This window comes from Lepidochelys olivacea (assembly GCF_965140295.1).
Source record: "Lepidochelys olivacea isolate rLepOli2 genome assembly, chromosome: 17".
Classification (NCBI taxonomy): domain Eukaryota; kingdom Metazoa; phylum Chordata; order Testudines; family Cheloniidae; genus Lepidochelys; species Lepidochelys olivacea.
The window spans coordinates 2,849,287-2,872,126 of NC_140427.1; the positions used below are offsets into that span (position 1 = coordinate 2,849,287).

Genomic DNA, 22,840 nt, shown 5'->3' on the forward strand with positions numbered 1-22,840 from the left:
CTTCAGGAGAGTGATTTAAATGAGGGGAGAGTGGGTGTCTGGAACACTGAGATTGGCATAGTTTATCTAAAGGTACATGATAATTCAAAGTGTTTCTAGTTTCTAAACACGTTTATCCTTGCTGATTTTATTTTTTCTAGGGAATTTCAAACCAGACCATCCTCCAAATTTTCTTGATTACCCTCATCTGTCACTGCATCCTTCCTTTAGCTGGGTTTGTGTGTACTGACTGCATGGGCTTCCTTTAAGAGCCTATAAATGGTGCTTCACCATCAGCTGAGGGGGATATGTGAGAATGACACAAGGCTCTTCTCCTCCTCAAACTGTCTGTCTACACTGCAATTCAAAACCCGCAGCTGGCCCATGCCAGCCAACTTGGGCTTTCAGGGCTCCAGGCTAAGGGGCTGTTGAATTGTCTTGTAGATGTTCAGGCTTGGGCTGGAGCCTGAGCTCTGAGACCTTGGAATGTGAGAGGGTCCCAGAGATAGGGCTATGGCCTGTGCCCAGATATCTACACCGCAATTAAACATCCCATTAGCCCAAGCCCCACAAGCCCATGTTAGCTGGCGTGGGCCAGCAATGTGTGTGTAATTGCAGTGTAGACGTACTCAAAGGAGCTGCCTCTCCAGCACTCCCAAGGTGTATCACATGATAGTTATCCACAAGGCTACCAAGCCAGCGCAAATATTACCTAATAGATAAGTCATTTATTTCTGGAAAAAGCTTCATAGCTCATATGAATGCAATTCTATAACTATATAAGCAAGTCACTGAACTACTTTGAGATTTTGGGAAAGTTCAAAGCTTGCAGGTGGTGGAGAGAGATGCTCTCTATTATTTATAAATAACTGAAACAAAAGCACATGAACATCAGCCAATCACTCCAGCATTTAAGAGCGTTTTCCCCTTTAAAAATGGAGTTTAAGGTTTATTAGAATAAAATTACCATCTGATTGCTTTTCATCCCTACATACTTAATACTGAAGGTTTTTCAAAAACATGAGGATCCAAAACACCCTTTATAAAGAAAAAGGTTTATTGTAGAACATGCCATGTGTGCCAGACATTGACCTTGCATAGAGCTAAATCAATGAGATTTAAGAGGCTAACATGTATTCTTTAATCATTATAATTAATCACTATGGTTATCTGAAAGCATTAGCTTTCTAAAACCAAATTTGTGGTTTCTTTCTAGCTGTCTTGTTAGCTGTGTGGATTGGTGATACACATGTGCATGATCTGCCACTAGAGTTGAGGCTCTGTAAGAATGTTAATGTGTAAGTGCCATTTTGAAGACCCGTGACTTAACCATAATAATTTGAAACTTTTGATTTAAAAAGACAACAACATTTGGCTAGTTATTATTCTTTTCTGCCTTAATCAGTTTTGTTGTTTCAAATTTGTTATTTGTTATTGAAAAATAGCTTAGATATTTATCTTTGAAAAGTTGTAACTTGGCATCCTTAAGACTACTTCTATATAAAAAGTCAAATTAGGGAAGACATATGTGTATTTCAACATAGAATTAAAGAGAATACCAGCTTTGACTAACTAGTATTAGTTTGCTAGTCTGATGATTAGGACTAATTATGGTGAATCATGTTCATCTCAAATATTTTCTGCAATGATATTCTGCGTTAAAGTCAACATCCAATCCTGCTTTGTGCTATCATGTCTACATATATTATGGATCTTGGATCTGTGTGGTGGTAGGTACCAGCTGAGCTGTAATACCCTGTGAAAACAGGCAGAGTTAAAGAGGGTGCATCAGCCTGTGCTTTGAATTTGTATTTCTTTTTAGGGGCTGACTATTACTAACATGACTGTGCAGTCTGTATTGTCCGCCAGCTATTAAGAGAACTCTCCTCCACTGTGAGGGTATGATCCAACAAATCCCTTGACATTGGAGTTACCTTTTTTTCACACTTGAATAAGTCACGTAAGTTGGGAATTTTGCAAATAGAAAATCAGTCACATAAGAGCTGGCACATTTTAAAAAACCTGAAATCTTTGACTTGGCATTTATGCTACAAGCTTTACTATTAAGTGTCTTCATTTATCTTTTTTTTTTAAGTTAAATCTAGTATTGGCACTTGGCATTCTGAGATAATTTAGGTGAATTTTGTGTAACTTGTCTGTGTAGTGACATAGTTATCCCTAACATTGGCTTCAGATTAATAGTTGCCAACCAGTCATTCAGTGAGCTGTAACAGCTAGCCCAATACTGTAGTCAGACCCTTTCCTAGACCCATGGAGACATGGTAGCTAGCTCAAATATGGTGAATCAATGGAGCGTAATGGGTTTCAATTGTTTTGTCTGCTTTGTTCATCCATTTCCTATCCCCCCAAGAGGATCTCCTGCAATAGCAGGGTACAGTGAGAAATAAGAAATCAGAACTGGCTGTGGGCCTCCCTTAAGCTCATATCTGTCAGAGCATACTATGTGCTATTAAAACAACAACAACCACCACCTAAAGAAAACATGGGAAGCTACTACCCAACCAACAGTTCATACATGTTAGTTAAATTGGTTGCATCCTGAAAAGAAAGTTGTTGAACATATTTTTTTTCTTGAATGTTTTCCTAATGGCTGCTTTGCTTTTCAAACGCAGGGCTCCAGCTACAAACTGTTTTAAATATTGTGATTGTTGTGCTAATTTTATACCCTGATATGATCTAAAATGAAATGCACAGACAAAGTTTGGCAGCTAATAACATTGGGTGTATTGTAGGCTAAACTGTGCAAGCTTCTCCGCAGAATGCAGGTAGACTTGGAGCACGCTGCTAATTCGGGTTTCATCCTTTCCACTTCAGTGGTATCAATATACCATATTCCTGACTTGCGTTTATCCTTTTTTTTTGTTCCAGTCATGGGCACATTCTCTGCCTTACTCCACTCTTCATTCTTGACCTACGCAGTACTCTTTATTCTAGTCCAAAGACTCTTCTGATTGGAGACTATCATGTTGAATTAATGAATTTATGACATGGACAATGATCGTTAAAGTCTCGGTGAAGAACCCCAAATAAATTTTGCTTTAGATCTAGGTAGAATGGCCTTCCCTAATGTGGCTTTTTATATAGAAGTAATCTTAAGGATGCCAAGTTGCAACTTTTCAAAAATAAATAACTTGGTTGTTTTTCATGTGAAATAACCAAATTGATTAAGGCATAAAAGAGAGTAATTACTAGACAAATGTTGTTGTTTTTTTAAATCAAAAGGCCAAAATGTTTAAAAAGACATTAAATTTAGAAATAACTGCAGATAGTAAAAAACCTAACCCACCTGTTGGAAGTAGTTCTGATACAGAAAAGGGAAATTCGGCACAAAGAGGGGGAGTGAGTTGCTCAAGATCAGTGAGCACAGAGCTGGGAATAAAGCCCAGCTCTGACTCCCAGTTCTGTGCTTTAACCTAGAAACAGTACTATGAGGGTGGGGTGGGGTGGGATGTGTGTGGGGAATTAAACCATACATCAAGGAAAGTTAAAAAGCCACATGTGTGCTTGTGCATCTGGTTGCCTGTTTTTGAAATAAACAAGCAAAAGATGTATGTTTGATTTGCTTCCAGCATTCTTTTGAACTCCAATTCTTAACTAGAACAGCTTTGTCCCCCAAGGTTTTTATTTAAATTAGGAGCCTAACAATTATTGAAAGTCTTTGACATGGGCTAGCTCTAATAAAGCAGAAGCACATCTTGAGCAGAGTCAGTGACGGCTTTGTTCTGCAGTATCACTTTTGCTTACAATATTTGAAAAAGCTATTTTATTCTTAAAGGAGCCTTCCCCACTGAGTTCAGTGTTCAGAGTTTATGCTGAATAAATGCTTTATAACATTTGCCTCCCCTGTTTGTAGTTTTACATCTTGTTGGTGTCTTGCTGTGAAGTACCCGTCAGGCAGTCTGTAGCAAATTTAAATGCCCGTTTTGAGTAACATCAAGGCATTTACTTACCGCCTCAGCACAGCGTTTTAATGGAATGACTAACCTGTCAGCTTTGTGTACTTCAAACAACCGAGAGTGCTAAAGGAGTTGGCAGATGTGGTTGCAGAGCCATTGGCCATTATCTTTGAAAACTCGTGGCGATCGGGGGAAGTCCCGGATGACTGGAAAAAGGCTAATGTAGTGCCCATCTTTAAAAAAGGGAAGGAGGAGGATCCTGGAAACTACAGGCCAGTCAGCCTCACCTCAGTCCCTGGAAAAATCATGGAGCAGGTCCTCAAGGAATCAATTCTGAAGCACTTAGACGAGAGGAAAGTGATCAGGAAGAGTCAGCATGGATTCACCAAGGGCAAGTCATGCTTGACTAATCTAATTGCCTTCTATGATGAGATAACTGGCTCTGCGGATGAAGGGAAAGCAGTGGACGTGTTGTTCCTTGACTTTAGCAAAGTTTTTGACACGGTCTCCCACAGTATTCTTGCCAGCAAGTTAAAGAAGTATGGGCTGGATGAATGGACTGTAAGGTGGATAGAAAGCTGGCTAGATTGTTGGGCTCAACGGGTAGTGATCAATGGCTCCATGTCTAGTTGGTAGCCGGTATCAAGTGGAGTGCCCCAAGTGTCGGTCTTGGGGCCGGTTTTGTTCAATATCTTCATAAATGATCTGGAGGATGGTGCAGATTGCACCCTCAACAAGTTTGCAGATGACACTAAACAGGGAGGAGAGGTAGATACGCTGGAAGGTAGGGATAGGATACAGAGGGACCTAGACAAATTGGAGGATTGGGCCAAAAGAAATCTGATGAGGTTCAACAAGGACAAGTGCAGAGTCCTGCACTTAGGACGGAAGAATCCAATGCACCACTACAGACTAGGGACCGAATGGCTCGGCAGCAGTTCTGCAGAAAAGGACCTAGGGGTTACAGTGGACGAGAAGCTGGATATGAGTCAACAACGTGCCCTTGTTGCCAAGAAGGCCAATGGCATTTTGGGCTGCATAAGTAGGGGCATTGCCAGCAAATTGAGGGACGTGATCGTTCCCCTCTATTCGACACTGGTGAGGCCTCATCTGGAGTACTGTGTCCAGTTTTGGGCCCCATACTACAAGACGGATGTGGAAAAATTGGGAAGCATCCAGCGGAGGGCAACAAAAATGATTAGGGGACTGGAACACATGACTTATGAGGAGAGGCTGAGGGAGCTAGGATTGTTTAGTCTGCGGAAGAGAAGAATGAGGGGGGATTTGATAGCTGCTTTCAGCTACCTGAAAGGGGGTTCCAAAGAGGATGGCTCTAGACTGTTCTCAGTGGTAGCAGATGACAGAACGAGGAGTAATGGTCTCAAGTTGCAGTGGGGGAGATTTAGGTTGGATATTAGGAAAAACTTTTTCACTAGGAGGGTGGTGAAACACTGGAATGCGTTACCTAGGGAGGTGGTGGAATCTCCTTCCTTAGAAGTTTTTAAGGTCAGGCTTGACAAAGCCCTGGCTGGGATGATTTAATTGGGGTTGGCCCTGCTTTGAGCAGGGGGTTGGACTAGATGACCTCCTGAGGTCCCTTCCAACCCTGATATTCTTTGATTCTATGATGCAAGAGCGGGGGGCGTGGGACTCTTGGCTGCAGGCATGAGGGGTCGGGGGCTTTAGCCCTGCGTGCTGGGTCTCAGGGTTTCAGCAAGGGGGGGCTTGGGGCTTCAGCCGCAGAGCTGGCCAGGGTGGGCCTCTGGGCTCCAGATTTTAGCCTTCAGGCTGGGTGGAAGTTTGGGGCTTTAGCCTTGCGGGACTGGGTGCAGGGGGCTTCAGCTGGGGGTTGGGGGCTTCTGCCCCACGGGGGCACCAGGGCTTGGGACTCCAGGTTTCAGCCCTGGGCTTGGGGCTTTCAGCCCTGCGGGGAGCGCTAGGGCTTCTGCCACAGGGCCCCATGCACCCGTGAAGCTGGCTTATAGCCCCCCAGGGGAGCATGGCCCCCTGAATGAGAACCGTTGATCTAGTCAGTCCTCCAGCATAACATTGGCCATTGAATTTCATTGGCCATTGTAACAGACCTCTTGATGTCCCTGGGGGTCTGAATTTTGGTATAGTGTAGTGGCTCTCCCCTTCTAAAGGTGATCTCCTTCAAATCCCCATTGGTAACAAGAACTAGATTCCATCCCCCTCCCTATCCCCAGCCTCTTTAGCTTTGCTGTCAGGTAAAACGTGAAGAATGCTCCTTTCACTTGTGAGACTTGTTTCTATTGAGTATAATTTCACCTTTGGAAGAATGCCATCTTGTACTATCAGCAGATAAAAAGACTAGCCTGAGAGTGCAGGAAATTTTACAAGAAATCAAGTTGGCAAAACACCATTGCAGATCATCATACATTACTGAATTGCATCTCAAATTTGTGTTACAGATGGTTTAAATGTAGAGTGCACTTTAAAGTTTAAAACTGACAGACATTCAGTGTGTTGTGTATTTAACCCTGCAATTATAGGAATCATTTTTTGAAACATAATGAATGGGCAGATGGTTGCTATATCAGTAATTTGGCCGAATCCCTAGCTGGAAGCCCCATGCTTTACTGCATATATATATATATCTCTCTCTCTCTCTCTCTCTCAAAAAAAAAAAAAAAGACAGCAGATGAAGATTCACAGAATTGGGGAGGCAGAGCACATTAAGGCTTTCTACAGAGATTTTTTTAATAGAGTTGTGAACAGAACAGTATTAAAAGAAAAACCTCAATTGTTCATTTTTCATTCTTTGTTGGTTTTGCTGGAAATGACTTGCATTAATACCCTGAGCAACATTTAGAGCTGCTGTTTGCTGGACAGTAATCCTTTTGAAGATATTAATCTTGCAGTCCCTCACTTTGTCTCTCCCACCTATAAAATAGGTAAGCATTATTATGCCCACTTGACAGAGGAGTGAACTGTCTTACCCAAGCTTACACAATAAGTCAGTGGTTGAACTGGGAATGGGATACGGGAGTCATGATGATCCGTTGTCTGCAAGAATACAATTAATAGACAGCACTCTTCCCCATGATGCACTTGTGCAGTCCCCTTGTTCAGAGGTGTATGCAAATTAGTGTGTAGTGTTGTATCTTGATAGATCCAATTTCTTTTGTCAGGTTAGTGTTCAGCTTTTGTGAAGCTGCTCCTTAAAACGTTTGCATATGAATGATTAAGTATTGATTGCTTCTTGGCCAAAAATATATTCTCTTTTTCCCTGGGTTACAACATGTAATGAAAGCAGCGCTTGTAATGTTGAGGCTGCATATGGTATGTAAAACTTGAAGAAAAGCCGATATAGTCCATTAGTGATTTACTGGAATTGTTCTGACAGTTGTGGTTAGTGATAATGACTTACAGTAATGGCTGTCCCTGTTTTAGTTCATTTAGTATGTTTCCTGTGGGTAATATACAACAATTATGGGGGTGGGGGGTCAGTCTCTCCAGGAACCTACACTGCCAAGAGCAGAGAGCCTCCAGAAACTTCATTATGGGGATCTTGGTGACATCCAGCCAATCACTTTTGGGCTCTTACTAGTGATGGAAAACCAGCTGCTTTACTTAATTAACTTCTAAGGTATAGATGATTTGGGATAGTCTCTTTTTATATTAGGCTTTTAACTGCTGTCCTCAGATAAATTGTGTACTAGAAACTGACAGGAAATAGGTGGCTTCGTGGTAGCCTTATAGCAGAGGTAATCAGTTATTTTCTGTCAAGGTCCAAATTTCTTGATCAAGGTCCAGACTCCAGAGAAGAAAATAATAAATGACAATAATGATGATCATAAGTAAATAAAAAGATTTCAGGGTCCATTCAAAAGCATCTGATGGTCCGGATTTGGCCCATGGTCCACCTATTGACAACCTCTGCCTTATAGGGTCCCTTCAAAGGACAAAAAGTAGCCTTTGTTAAATCAGTAGGTTTCTCTTTGTGCTTTAGGCCCAGAATACAGCACTAACAGGTCGGGTATTCTGTCTGCAGGTATTGATACTGGGCTTGGTACTGTAGTATCTGAGCACTTTACAAGTTCTCATTTATAACTTCAAGGTAGTCCTTTCTGAGGAGCCCCTTGGAGCAAGGAAGTAAAGATTTGGATGGCAATTTTGGTGGGTATGAGAGAGAATTGAGGCTGAATGGGAGAGATCATAAATAGTAAGCAAATAATATGTATCCTGAGCTGCTGAATAATGCTGATTTTTCCCCACACACTAGTCTAATCAGATGGTTAGATGATGCCAACATCTGCTGTCTGTGAATGTACCATGTAGTGTGGCTCCTTGTTCAGTCTCCAGTATTTTAATAAATAATTCTGCCAAAGCATTTGTGGCAAGTTGTCTAGGAAATTTTGTTGGAATTTAAAATGTGAGGCTTTCCCCCTTGCTGCTGTTATAAGCATTTCCAGGCATAGTGCTCAGTGACTGGTTGCCATTTGTTCTTACTTGCATATTTTTATGATGCATAAACTGCATGTGGACTATCTGAAAAGAAATTAAACTCCCAGTGACATTGTATGCCCACTGGCGAGGGTGAGGGATTATATTTCAATGCCTTTCACTCCAGATTTAACAGATTGCTTATGCTGATGGGAGTTGCATTAGAAGATAAATTCTTTAGTGCCCAGTATTGCTCTGTTGTCTCCCTACCAATTTAGTGTCTGCTCTCAATCTTCATGCAACTCTCAGGCTACCAAATGTTAAATTCCACACTACAGTGATCTGCAGAATAAGCCCACTTGGATGTTTAGAGTCTGTAAATGGGGTGTTCAATCAAGATTTCTACATATCTGTGTAATATCTTAATGTTAATGTCTCATGTGCCTGCAGGATATTTGTGCAGGTCTTTATGCTTGAGAACTGCAGACGTTCTACACTTTTTCATTATGCCTATGAGAAAGTAAAGTCTGAAAACTGTTACTCTTAGCCTTTTTATCTTCAAGAATTTGTTTTAATTAATATATGAAGCAAAACCTGCAAGCTTGCAGTTTGCTCAGAGATTTGTACCTCTATCCATCTGCTCTCAAAATCGTTTCAGTATAAGGAACCATTTATCCCTGAAAACACTCATTTCATCTGAAGTCATTACCTTTTTGACTGATTATCTCTTTTTCAGATTTTGTCATGGTGGAGACCTGAGATTTATACTTTGTAGTCAAATCTATCCCCCTACTCCTCCCTGTTTGTCATATGCTTTTCACATACCTCAAGCTGCTGCTTCCACCAGTACTGGGCTAGAGGCTCAGCAAGGACTTTCCTGTTATTTGCACTGGGCTCTTTTTACGGTGTTTCCTTTTATGGACAGTAGCATTACAAAGGTGGAAATTTTAATTTCATTTTTAGTTTCCTTTTTGGTGGACAAAACATTTTGTTCACTACCACAGAATAAAATGTATTCTAGTTTTCATTCCATACTTAATCTTAAAAAGTTGAATGATCTGAGTTTTTTTTTCTTTTTGCCCAAAACAAGAGAGATGTTTGATCTTTGCTTTTGATCAACCAGAGCTTTTTACTTTAGAGCCTCCACTTGTTTTTTTCAAAATGATTGAGTAGCTGGCCGTGCAAGTCAAGTATGCTTTCTCCTGGTCCGTATGTTTGTAATATTAAATGCATTTTGTAATATTACATTCCTTGAAGCTTCTAGTTGCCTAGCCTGGTGATCTGGGTCTGTGAATGTAGAAATGATCTAATGCAAGCAGTTTGGTGGAATCCAGGTTGGCAATTAATCACACTCCTCCAACTGAAAGATAGGGTGTGCCCCCAACACCAGCCAATAAGGTTAACAAGGGCATGAGAGGCCAGTTGGGTCACCTGGCATCACCTGAAAGAGAGGGCCAGGATTAATTGAGAGTGAAGCCCAGCTAGGGAAGTGCTAGGCCAGCTCTATAAAGTCAAGGGGCTGAAAGCAGAAGGGGGCTGGAATCTGCAGTCACTTCCTGGAAGGAGGGAGGTCATCCGGGCTCAGGAGAAAGCCCCAAGGGGAGAGTATGCAGTGGGATTCTGTCCTGTAGTAAGGAGTCTAACACAAGGCTGGGAAGGGTTAAGTAGCCATGGAAGTAGAGTAAGCTCCAGTGGTAAACCCAGAAGCAAGAAAGAAAGGATCGGGAGGCTTGGTAGGAAGGAGCCCAGGGAAACAGCAACAGGGGATGGGGACTGAGGGCCTAGATTGCTGTTAGAGGGTCTCTGGGCTGGAACCTGGTATAGTGGGAGACCTGGGTTCCCCTGCCAGTCACTAAGATAGTGGTACACAGGCCAAAGTGAGGCTGACCAATCTGGAAATGCATTTGGACAGTGATCCTGCTGAACTGTGTAACTTCAGAAGGGGTGGACCAAACAGTGACCTGGCTGGAGAGCCAAATTACTGGAACAAAGACTGTTGCAAAGCAACCAATGAGTAGCAAGGGGCACCTGCTGTAGTGGGAGCTGCAATCCCAGACTAGATGCAAGGAAGCACACCTGCAGAGTGTAGTGACCCCGTTACAAGGAGAAAGAAAGTAAAGCTACTAGCTTTACAAATGAAATGAGCTCCAGCTACAAAAAGAGAGGAAAAGAAAAAGCCAGCAAAATGCTGTTAGCCAGTCTACTCTGTGTTTTCTCATTTATATCAAAATGATTCTTACTGTTATGAAATAGGGCCCTGAAGTTTATGCTTGAAGCATCTGATTGTGTCTCAGAGGTTAAAGTACCCTCCTTAGCCTTCTTTCATAAAAGGACTTTGAGGTGTATACAAATTAACTGTCTTGCTGACACTTACGTAACTTCGTTCCCTTTCAAGTAAACCCACTGGGTGAAATCCTGGTCCCAGTGATGTCAGTGGCAAAATTCTCATTGGCTTGAATAGGACAAAGATTTATCCTATTTTTTAATCATGAAGTGACAGTCGGCATCAGTGATTGAATTCACTGCTATTTCGCTGGCAAACCTGACTTGGGAGGCAGGATATTTGGTGGTTAAAAATTTTGTATTGTGAGCAGGGTTCTTCTCCCCCCCGCCCATCCCCCAAGCCCTCTCTTGTTTCACTTGATCTATATCTGTCTTTATGTGAATGACAAATTGGAAGATCTTTCCTATTGTTACAGTACTTGCATGGAGGCCTGATTATTTCATATGCATTATTGCTACAGTTGGATTCATGCCATCTGCTATAATATTTGATTCTCAGCATCTTTTCATCATTCCTTTCAGAGGTATTTTTAAATGACTTTGTCAAAGCTCCATCTGTGTGGACAGGTGAAAAATTTCTGGCATATTGAAACAGATGGCAAATCAGAGTAATATTGCCCTGAACAATCATTGCTTGCTTAGATGTTCACAGAGTAATGTCCACCAGATTTGCAGTTTTCATTTGGAAAACAGAACAGCAAAGTCATGATATTTTATAAGGAGCCCATTTGTCTATGCTTTGAGCTTGTCAGTTAAGCAGGGAAATTAACTACCTCATACCTCAGTTAGCTACTAATTACTTAGGTTCATATTCATTGTTTTAACTATTTTCTTTTTCTTGACTTTGCATACTTTTCATATTCTGTACCACTAGTACGTATAGTTTGTCTGGTTAGTTTTTCACCTGGCGCATAGGTTTAAATGTCCTTCCATCTTTAGATCAAATTTGTGCAAAATTAAATTAATAGTAAAGCACAGAGCATGCTTCCTAAAATATTGATCAGACATTTTCTGATCCTTTTAACATTTGTACCAAAAAACCTCCTCAGCACATCAGATTCTGATTTCATCACAAACAAGTAGTGTCTGAATAGAACTTGACAAGCTACCTGAAGAGATTTAACTTCCTTAGAGATCTGTGAATGTTTAAAATATTTCAATTAAACATTTCAATTGAAATAACTCACGATTTTGAGTCAAAGTAGGCAAAGTGCAAAATTTTGTTCTGCCATGCTTTCTTTATATGCTTTGAATTACTGAAGTCACCTGAAATCAAGCTCTGAAGAATTTTTGCACAAGTCAGCAGATAACCTTAGATTTTCTCCATTCTACAAGTGCAAGTTTTCAGTCACCATACTAAATTCTCTGTTTTCACATTTTAATTTCTGAGCAGAATAAAGTGTAGGTAATTATATAAAAATAGTAAACTTGTCATTTAAAAACACTGTAAATCAAGCTTCCTTGTTCTAACATCCTGGCAGTAGAAATTAACATAAAATGTTCTACTGAGATGCAGCAAATGTTCAGGAAGAGTCAAGATAGTACAGTGGGTTGAAGCATTAGCCATCCTCTCCTCTTGGATGGAATTCCAGGAAGTGTATGCGCACAGTAATACCAGCTTGTGAAAGTAACTTGTGTTAAATGTAGAACTGTGGTCTAGTAGTTACAGCTTCAGGGCTTTGGATTCTTTTCCTGACTGCCATGTGTGTACTGTAGGACTTCGGGTGAATCACATAACCTCCCCGTTTCTTGATATATCCAGTTGTAAAATGGATGGTATAAAGCTTACCTATATCTTGGATGGGTGGGTGTGGAGTTCAATGCATTTTAAAAGCCTTGGCTGAGAGAGACCATGTGAATACATATCATTGTCTGTCATTAGGACAGACTTTCTATGATTTGACATATGCTCAAGTTTGATTCTTGAAAAGTTTTCATGCTTCTTTTAAACTTTAAGATTTCTAATACATTGATATTGTCTATAAACTACTGCTATCTCTTTAAAGAGTCATGGGCAAAATGTCAGGAAAAAATTTAAGTCCTAAAGCAGCTGAGTAACAGTGACTGTAAACTGCACAATTACACACCCTAGTTCACTTTCTGCTGAGGTTTGTACATGTGCTGCAGGTTGGTGACTGGAGTATGCTTTAGAAAATACTGTCAATCTGTTCAGCTTCGCAGTGAGAGGCAGTCAAAGGAAGGTGTGACCTTGGAAGACTGAGATGAAGGATATATTGAAGTAGTGATGTGCAGTAGATTTGCATTAATTCCCAGCTTCAAGGAGATTTACGTGATAAGAATAGAGGGGTCTAGACCATCTAGTATAAGAACACCAAGACTGGTTGTTCTGTCGTACACAAGTCAGTTTTACTTGCTGTGCTTCACTCATTCTGAAGACTTTCACATGCATCTGATACCTTTGGAACAAATGAAAATCATTGCCATTTATAAAAATGAAGAATTGCTGCATTTTTGTTACTTCGGTTCAGATGGCTGTAACATTTTTTGTGGTGGAGTTTTCTTCTAATCCACCTGAATGGTATAGGTGATGAAAGATGTATGGCTGTGTTAGCCCAGATTATCCACCTCTGCTAGTCTTCACCACAGAGTTAGCTTTATTTTGGAGTTGAAGTGATTTTATGTGTGTGGATAGTTTATGGAGTGCTTTGGGATATAAGGTGCAGTAGAAGTAAGCTAATCCATTGCCTATTGCTTGACTCATTGTGTTTGTGACCAAAGTGCTTCAGAGCAGATGCACTCTGTTATGACAGCATGAGATTCATCCAACTGGAAGAAGACTTAATTAGAAAAGAGATTCTGTTTATACACATTTTGGTAATCAGAAGTAATGGGAATAGAAATAAAAGGCATGCACGACTTCATTTTGAAGAGTTACATATTTTTATAGTAAATTGTTATTGCTATAGAAAAACCTTTTTTCACCCCAAAGCGTAGTCTGTCAAAACTCCTGTGCATTGAACTGAACTGGGATGTGATCTGTCAGCATTTTGAATCTGGCTGTAGGTTTAACCAAGTTTTATTAAAACCAGATATTGCATCTGATGAGTATATCAGTTCTGTATGATGAAACTGGTTGCTAAACTGCTGCACGGCTTGTGGGAATGTGGCAGGGGCGTTTCATTGGGGATGGGATACCTGAGAGCCTATAATCTGAGCCAGGAGGGGGAGGAGGGAGGTAACACCTCTGCCTGGGAAACTGGACAAAGACTGCAGGGGAGAGCCTGCTGGAGTGGTTGTTGGTTTGTTTTGTGCTGGGTGTTGGAATGCAGGGAACCCCAAGGCTGGGGTCTAAGCTCCCTGCCCCCCAGAAGGACTTGACTGAGGGGTCCTGGTTGTACCCACAAGCTCTGTTTTAGACTGTGTTCCTATTGTCCAATAAACCTTCTGTTTTGCTGACTGAGAGTCACGGTGAATCCCAGGAAGAGGGGTGCAGGACCTGGACTCCCCCACACTTTGTGATGCTAGGCTTCAGAAGCTGACAGTGACATCTTGCCCCTGTAAATAGGGCTGTAACTTTCCTTTCAAGGCACCATGTGGCCGCTTATGGCCCCTCCCAGACTTTATGGGAGTCTCACTTTCACTGGTTTCAGAGTAACAGCCGTGTTAGTCTGTATTCGCAAAAAGAAAAGGAGTACTTGTGGCACCTTAGAGACTAACCAATTTATTTGAGCATGAGCTTTCGTGAGCTACAGCTCACTTCATCGGATGCAACTTTCACTGAACACACCACCAAAGAGCACTTCATGGGTGGCTTTTAAGTTATTTGAATTATCACATAACCTCTCCGTTTCTTGATATATCCAGTTGTAAAATGGATGGTATAAAGCTTACCTATATCTTGGATGAGTCTTGAATTATCAGACCCTAGTCATTTGTGGCATGGGGAACAGCGGAAGAGGAGGTCTGCAAAAATACATTTTACACTTGCAAAAACTTTTGGGTTTTTTTCTTGGGGGTGTTTTTTGGGTGGGGCAGAAGGAGAGGTTGCCATTCATGTATGCAGCAGCAGTCATTCTTGAGACAAAAATACCTGCAGACTAAAACTGGCTTTTCCATTAGGTATAACAGCATTGCCTGGTTGTTTAATTGTAGACAGTAGCAGACATAGAGATGCCTGCTGGGTGTCCGTAACACTGACTGGAATTCATCTCCTAACCAAACACCCAAACAAATGATCATGTCACACCACTGATGAGACTATTTGGCTCCAAAGAACATTCATAAATGCACACTGTGTCCAGTTACCAGTTTGTACTCTGCACTTGACAAACTCTGCAATGTGTTTTTCATTGTTAATATACAAAAACTCAGAAATGTACACAGTTGTGCTTTCCATCTGTTATTTAGTCTCTTATTTCCTCTAGATCAGCATCATTTTGGGTCACCCGCACAATCCACCGGTTGGAGTTAGAGGAGATATCAGTGTTCTAAAGGAACACACTCAAATTGGTTATGTACCATTGAGAAATTTTTCTTTCCTTCCTATCTCCTCCAGCGATTAGTGGATGCCCTGAAACTTGATATTTGGCTATCTTTACATAGTCTCCATAACTACCGTATTTGGCTGTCTCCCCAGACTGACTACTGATCGTGTGAAGAAGCCGGTTTTTTAGATTGTTCTAATTTATTTGCCACTGATTTGAGTGACTTTATTTTAGAGGCTGATGGGGGCCAATCCACTTTTACTACACCCTTACAATCTTGACTGCCTTGGTTGAGTCCTCTCTGTTTCTTTTCACACTGAATATTTTTGGCTGGCTGTAGTCTCTCTCCATGTTTTCATAATATTAACCCAAGCCATGGACTACACTGAAAATAGCAACTTGTTTGTTTTCACTCTCCTTAACACAGACAAATCGGGACATCTTGTGTTAGCATCTGCTTCTGGGAGAGTGAATATATATATACACACACAGTGCACAAGTTGCTACTTGGGTGTGATCACACTAGTGTGATAGGGCGTACATGTGGGGATTTCTGGTAAAGTTTCAAATTGGGCAGATTGTTGCAAAGAGGAGGCAGAACTCAGCTCTGCTTTCAAATGGCTCATGGAAACTTATTTTCTTGAGCTAACTGAAGGAAAAACTGAGTCCTGGAAGTGAGTGGGAGCAAAAAGAATGTAAGGTGAGAATAACCGTACCTCTTTTACTTCCCATACCCCTTTTACTTTGGCAGCAATAAATTCGACTTTCTGTGGAGGACTGTGTGTTGTTTTAAATAAAAACTTCAGATTGATTTCTACGCCAGGTTAAAGTAGCAAACACTTCCCTTTCTCAGCATCTCTTCTAGGATTCATGTAGTTCTGTAGAATAAACATTGCGTAAGATGAAGACACGTAAATTGTTCAACAGTGATGTATGGAACAAAGAGAAGAAATGCACTTAAGTCCTACAACATAGATCTGAATGTACTGCCTTGATTTGGGGAGAGGGGTGGAATTTTTGTTTTGTTTTGTGTTAATTCATGCTGGTCAGGAGACTTTTTTTTTCTTCTGTTTTTTACACTCCTAAGCTGATGCTGAGTGTTTGTTGATTTAACAGTGCATTTTAAAAAAGGTGTATACTTGACTAGATATTCTTAAATTTAGAAATATGGGAGCATCACCTGATGACAGATACTGAAATATTGTGATGATGAAGATGAGTGTGGAATAAAAACCTAGATACATTGCACTGCTACGTTAAAGTTTTACCTGTTTTATTGCGAGACACTTCTGTTTTCAGTGTTTTGTAACTTGCTATAAAATATAGCTTTGAAATGAAACTGGGTATTTACAATAACCTGAGTTATAGAAAAAACAAAATCATTTGAATGTTCCAGGCATTTTGTTTGTTCGTTAACCTCATATGGCTTTTATGTTTAAATGAAATGTTCTTCTCCGTGACATGGTCTCCACAGAGCTCTGCTGTGGGCTTCATATTCCTAGGGATGTAGCAATGGAACTTCCTGAGTAGCAGTCCTCAGCTAGGAGGCATGTGCATGACTCTCAAGTTCGAAGTTCCATAGTTCGAGGATATCCATATTCTAGCCCTCCTTGGTTCTGTGTGCCAGTCTCAGAAATAGCGTGGCCCATTTTTCCATCATGGAGTGCACAGGCTGTTCAGTGAATAGTTCCAAACCAGTTTGTGTAGTTTCAGTCAAAGGGAATTCACTTTCAGCTTTTATGTCTTGACCATGTTGACACCTGTTATTATATTAGGTCCATTTGGGCCTTGCCCAAGATTCGAGATAGCGGAGAGGATGAGGTTGTGCTCTCGCCCAACAAATATATTCAATATGTTTCTGCTAAGGCTTTCTACTGTATTTTCTACTAAGACTTTCATTATATGGGCCAAGTCTTCATTTGAATGGCCCCCCAAATAATTCACCACCAGTGCTAACTGGTAAATGGCTGTATTCTGAAAAACATTGCTTGTATTGATCTAAAATATTTAGTGCTTCTTACTTTTTTTGACCATAGTTTTCTTTTTGCTTCCAGCTCGGATCGGCTGATAGAAGAAACAATAAGGTAGGAATGGATTTACTAATTTATTATCATCTTTTATAGAATCAGTATTAGCTCTGGATGCTGTTCAAAGTAATCAGTCATTTTATGTATACAACATCCATACTGAACCTAAGTCATATAAGTGTATTGCAAATAAAATTAGGTCTGTTTGATTCCATCCACCCATTCTAGAGCAGTGCACTGCTGTCATTTAAAATGTTTTGTCCATTTTAATTTAGCAATTTAGACATTTATGCAAAGATTTTTATAGATATTAATTATTAAAATATGGCATACAATTTAGTGTAGTCGTGTTCAGACATGCTAATGAAGGAACTAGTGCTACATGGCTTTTGTAACATGTAACCACATTCACTACCTTAGTATTGCAGCTCATATCAGAGAGGAGGTTTTTACAAGCAAATATCTGGGTGATTATTACTATTGTGTGATTGGTCATTTATTTATTTATTTTTATTTGTGTGGTTGAAATCTACCATTTTGCATTGGACTGGAAATTTCAGTGTCAGATTTCTGAAGCATCATATTCCAGCATTATAAATTACTTTTCTCTTACATGCCCTTTCCAATCAGCCATCTAACACTGGGATTTTGCAATCAAATAATTAAGAGTTCTTGAAACAAGTCCTAAGTTTGAGATTCTCTCATAAGAATTTTTGAAGGGAAAATTTTATTTCAGATAATGCTTGTAACGGGATAAGTGATCAACACTGCTACTAAGAGGTGCAGCAAGATGTGACGTGTGTCCATTAAGGGCTGGCTAGCAAGCCAAAGTACAGTTAGCTCAGTACAATTAGTGTAATGGGGGAATGGGTTGAAACACAGTAATGTACTGTGAGGTGCATCAAGCTAACAGAAACCATTAGGGTGGTCAGCACTGTGATACGTAGAAAGATGGATATTTGTTTACATGAGCACCACTTGCTTGATTCAACATCCTCAATATCTGGACACCTTCAAAAACTGGCTTTCCTGATTAAACCCCCATTTCATCGCCTTGCTCAAAACACCTTTTGCTAAGAAGCATTTATATACTGACACTCTCACCATCCTGTGAAAACTAAGCATCAACTCCACATTTCTGCTACCTGCTAGCTAAGGGGCCTGAGATTCTTGAAATCTTGATCTTCTGCAAAGTGACCTAATGTTTTAGCAGTTGAGTCCCCCACCTATTCTCTGGATTGTGTATCAGCACCTGTGGGGAGATTTACTTGTGATGTGATATTGCCTACAGTCTATTGACTGGATGGTTGGGTTCTGAGCTCTTTGCTTTTACTTAGTGGGAGTGTGTTTGTTGCATTAACAGATGAACTTTGCCTCTGGGAATCTGGGTTCCTGAACTCATCATTGTACAGTTCATTAGCTCTAAAGAGGGGACTGGCTCCCCATCCCAACCGGGTGCCAAGGAGCTTCTCTGTTGTATGTTATGTAAATCTGGTTTGTTTGGTAGCCACAAGCAGCAGCTACCAGGATATGTAATTTAATTTGCATTGCTTCATTTCAGGTATTGTACCACAATACCTGACCTCCTGAGGTTCCTTCCAACCCTGATATTCTATGATTCTATGAATTCAGGCTCTGCTTAAAGTCAGAATGGATTTTCTGTTTTGCCCTTTTCCTTCTCGAGTAATTGCAAACATTCGGGTATGATGTTAATTTGTGGTAACACCCACTGCATCTGAATGGAATTTACCAGTTAGAAAATCATCCAGCTCTTTAATTAGAGCATTGTCCATTGCTGCCCAATTAAAACACACGGACTTATGTAGAAGAGGCTGTTTGAATGCTGATTCCTTGCGTGACTGCAATGTAATTAGCTTATCTGGCTACTAATGCCTCTGTGTCTTTAAGAGTTGCATCTGTTGTAGTTCATTGTTTGGATGTAACTCAGAAGGCTGCAAAATCATTAATAATTTTTTAAAAGGTTTGTTACTAACTTTACATAGAAACATTGGAAAGTGCCTTTTGTGATTGTGGGGGGCCTTTGTTGATGATCTCAGGCCTGTTACCAGTGGGCAGGTGGCCACATTACCAAACCCACCAACACAGCTAGCACTAACTGTCCCCCTGGTTGGCAGTCCCAATAGAGAAGTTAAGGAGTGAATAAGCCCAGAGAGCAAACTCCTCTGTATGCTCCCTCCACAGGAATGAGCAGGGGAGGGGGTCATGGTCTCTGCTGTGCTGGTGCGTGTGCTGGACCTGTTCCGTGACTAATGGAGGTATAGCTTCCCCAAGGCAGTCTGCACATTTCAGAAACTCTCCATCCATTTTTACAAAAATTGTTAAAAATTCTTACATGACACAAGGTTCTAAAGCAGCATATTTCTGCTCAAGGATGTGTGGGATGTGATGCCTTGCACAGCAGTTCTTTTGGGGGACAGTGTTCACTTGCCGTGGGCAGATTTAAACATAAATATCTGTCTATTTAAACGTATTTAGTGTTCTCGGATTTTCTTCTCCACTTTCAAACTTTGTCATTTTCTCAAAATGGGAATCAAGGGCTTACTAGTGACTGTATTTTTCATTTACCATACATACTTTTTGAAGCATTGTTTTGTAGAGTATTGTTTGAAGCATACATCAGACTGTAAGCTCTGTCCGACCAGTGATTAGTAGAAAGTTCCATAGATACCTTTAATTTAGTATTTCTCTTAGGATTTTGCAAAAAGTCCCTCAGTTCTGGTGGTGATTGTCAATACACTTTGTTTACTTTAGGGAGAAATTGCCTTCTGTCTAGGAATAGAGTGACTTATTCGATGGGAGAGAGGGAAGGAAAATGTCCCGTCCTATGTCGTCACCCACCCACCCCCACCACCGCCACCACCCCTCTCCCCAAACAGCCCATCCCTTGGCTCTAAACTTTCTCTGATATAACAGGGCCAAGGCTCATCCACTTTGCCTTGCAGTCTTTCCAAAGGAACATGGTATAGTAGATTTTTCTGTAATCTGCGCTAATTGTGTGTGGCCCCGTCACCCTCTAGCAGCTCTGTCACATTCAAAGGTTTATGACCTGGTACTGCTTCCATGCTAGGAGATATGGTTCTTTAGCTCAAGTGATAGAGAATCATGCTTTCTCATCCGTAGGTGCCAGGTTCACTGGCAATAGGTGACCCAAACAGGGGCATTGTTACGTTGGCTAAGGTGTCCGTAACCACTAGATGACAATCTGTTCTCAGAGCCAAGAATCATGACGCCCAGCATTCTACAGCAGGAGAAGTCAAAAATCAGAAGACAGACCAAAAACATGACTTCATCTATTTATAAAAATTTCATGATTTTGGGGCCAATATCGTATTTTTGGATGATGTTTTTGGACTTTTGGCGTTGGCAATACTCCACTTACATTAAACTTTGACTTCATTGTAGAAGATGATGGATGGCAACGGAGGAAGATATTATTTGAGTTTTAGCTTCAGTAATAAGAGGCACAACGGAAAATTGTTGGCAAAATTTCATCAACCAAAGGGTCCTTCTGATTCCAAAGGATGAGCCATATACCCAGGTCAATATATAACTCAGGTCTTATCCAATAATCATTCTGCTGACGGTCTTTTAGTATCTAATATCTAACTGGTTTCAGAGTAACAGCCGTGTTAGTCTGTCTTTGCAAAAAGAAAAGGAGGACTTGTGGCACCTTAGAGACTAACCAATTTATTTGAGCATGAGCTTTCGTGAGCTACAGCTCACTTCATTGGATGCATACCGTGGAAACTACAGAAGACATTATATACACACAGAGACCATGAAACAATACCCCCTCCCATCTCACTGTCCTGCTGGTAATAGCTTATCTAACTGTTTATTTATAAGATAAAAGAGGAAAGAGTTAAAATGGTCAAAGAAATCAAATACATATGCTCATTGCAAAGTTCTTATATAGGTTTGTAGCAGCGATGGAATAAACTGCTAGCTTATAATGTCTCTGGTAACATCCAAAAGATTGGAAGGTCCTCAGTCCTTTGATTGTAATGCTCCTCTTAGTGTAAGTCCATAGTCCAGAGATCAGAGCAAGAAAGAGGCAAAATGGAGATGCTTCCAGTGCCTGTACTTTCTCCCATGTGGAGGGAAAACTCTCAGTTTTAGTTAGTGGAAAAGTCCAGTTACAAAATGGAGTCCAGAGTCACATGAGCTAGTCACGTGACCTTGCATGCTTCAGTGACTCAGGAGCAACCATTACCCATATTCTGGCTGAAGCATCCTCAGGAAAGTCCCATTGAGCAGGGATAAGCTTCTTCCATCGTCTGTTTTAGGAGCTAAGTGTTCTTTAATGGGCCATCAACTTGAATAGACCTTTCACAATGTGCTGGCCTGACTGGATGTAAACTAACTACTCTGAAACCTACCTTGTGGGTGTTACCACAGGAGCAAACAGTGTTTGAAATATTGGTACACAGTCAATATTCATAACTTCAGATACAAAGATGATACATGCATACAAATAGGACAGTCATATTCAGCAAGTCATAATTTTTCCATTAATCCCTTACATGACATACTTTGTACAAGATTTGTTGCAATTGTATGGTGATATACATAGTCATATTTTAATAACAGAAGATCACACCCTCCACTTATGAAAAGTTGTAAGGGTTCTTAATGACATGGTGGAGAGGACCTTGGTTTAGGGTCTCGGCCAAAAACGCAGTGCCCCTTAATGCCCTTGGGAAAACACTGTTCTGCTCTGGTTGTATGAGTTTTCAAACCTGGCAAGTGTCTGAAGGAATGTTCCCAGCCACTTTGTTCCCTCCTGAAGTGGGGACTTCACTGTTACTCCCAGTGAGGAGGGGGAAGAGGGTAGGGGCCTTGTAGTTTTCTCTGTGTGTATGCATGCATGTACTGGCTCTTAGGTTGCTGATTACAGTGCATCCCATCAGTACTGGGGCTGTCAAACTAAGATTCCATCTGTTTTGAAACAGTCTTTAAGATTGGTTCTGCCAAACCCTTTCCTGGTAACATAGCTTTGCTGGGCTATGTAGCAAGAAGAAAATTTCTGAGTGCTTTTAAGAATCTAGGTTTGAAAACAGTTTTCCACCTCAGAACCCTTTACAATACCTATATATGTGTGTGTGAGTCCATTTTTGTTGAAGTAGAATAACATTTATGGGCTTCTTAAAAGTGAATCTTCAATGTATTTAACATTAACACTTGGCTTGGAGCCCTACACTTGACACATCAGATTATCATGCTGTCATGGATTATTCATATTTAGACACTAAAGCATGTAAAAGAAACCAAGGAGAGGTAAAGAAGCAGAAACTAACTTTCAAAACCATAAAATTCATCTGCCACTATGCAGTTAAATATATTCTATTTCAGAAGAGAAGGCTGAGTGGCAGGGCTTCCAGCAGAGACCAGGGATATTGGATCTTGGTTTTCCCAGAACTCAGATAACTAGCGTATTCTAAAAGAAATTTACTAGCTGTTTCCTCCTTATGTTAAGGCAGAGGTAGGTACTCTCAGTATGACACAGATGCTTAATTTCTTAAAGGACACACTTTTAATTGATTTTTAACAAAAGAACATAACCTTTTATTTCTGCTATATCTTTTATGAGCCAGGATGACCAGAACAGAACTCACCACTCCAGGTGGGGGTACACCATCAATGTATATAAAGACATAATGTGATTTCAGTATAACTTTTGCATTATATTCTTAATACATCTTAACATTTTGTTTGCATGTTTGAGTATAATGTATGCATGATTCGTTACTTGATGCAGTTT

The 22,840-nt window shown here is 40.6% G+C and overlaps 1 protein-coding gene across 3 annotated transcripts in view; it reads left to right on the forward strand.

The window, feature by feature from the left end:
* Nucleotides 1–22,840, forward strand: part of GOSR1 (golgi SNAP receptor complex member 1) — a 61,702-nt gene that overhangs the window by 25,155 nt on the left and 13,707 nt on the right. For all 3 annotated transcript variants that reach the window (XM_084651314.1, XM_084651315.1, XM_084651316.1), the window contains one exon: nucleotides 17,086–17,115. In XM_084651314.1, coding sequence (XP_084507440.1) covers nucleotides 17,086–17,115 — 30 coding nt within the window. The remainder of the gene's footprint in view (nucleotides 1–17,085; nucleotides 17,116–22,840) is intronic.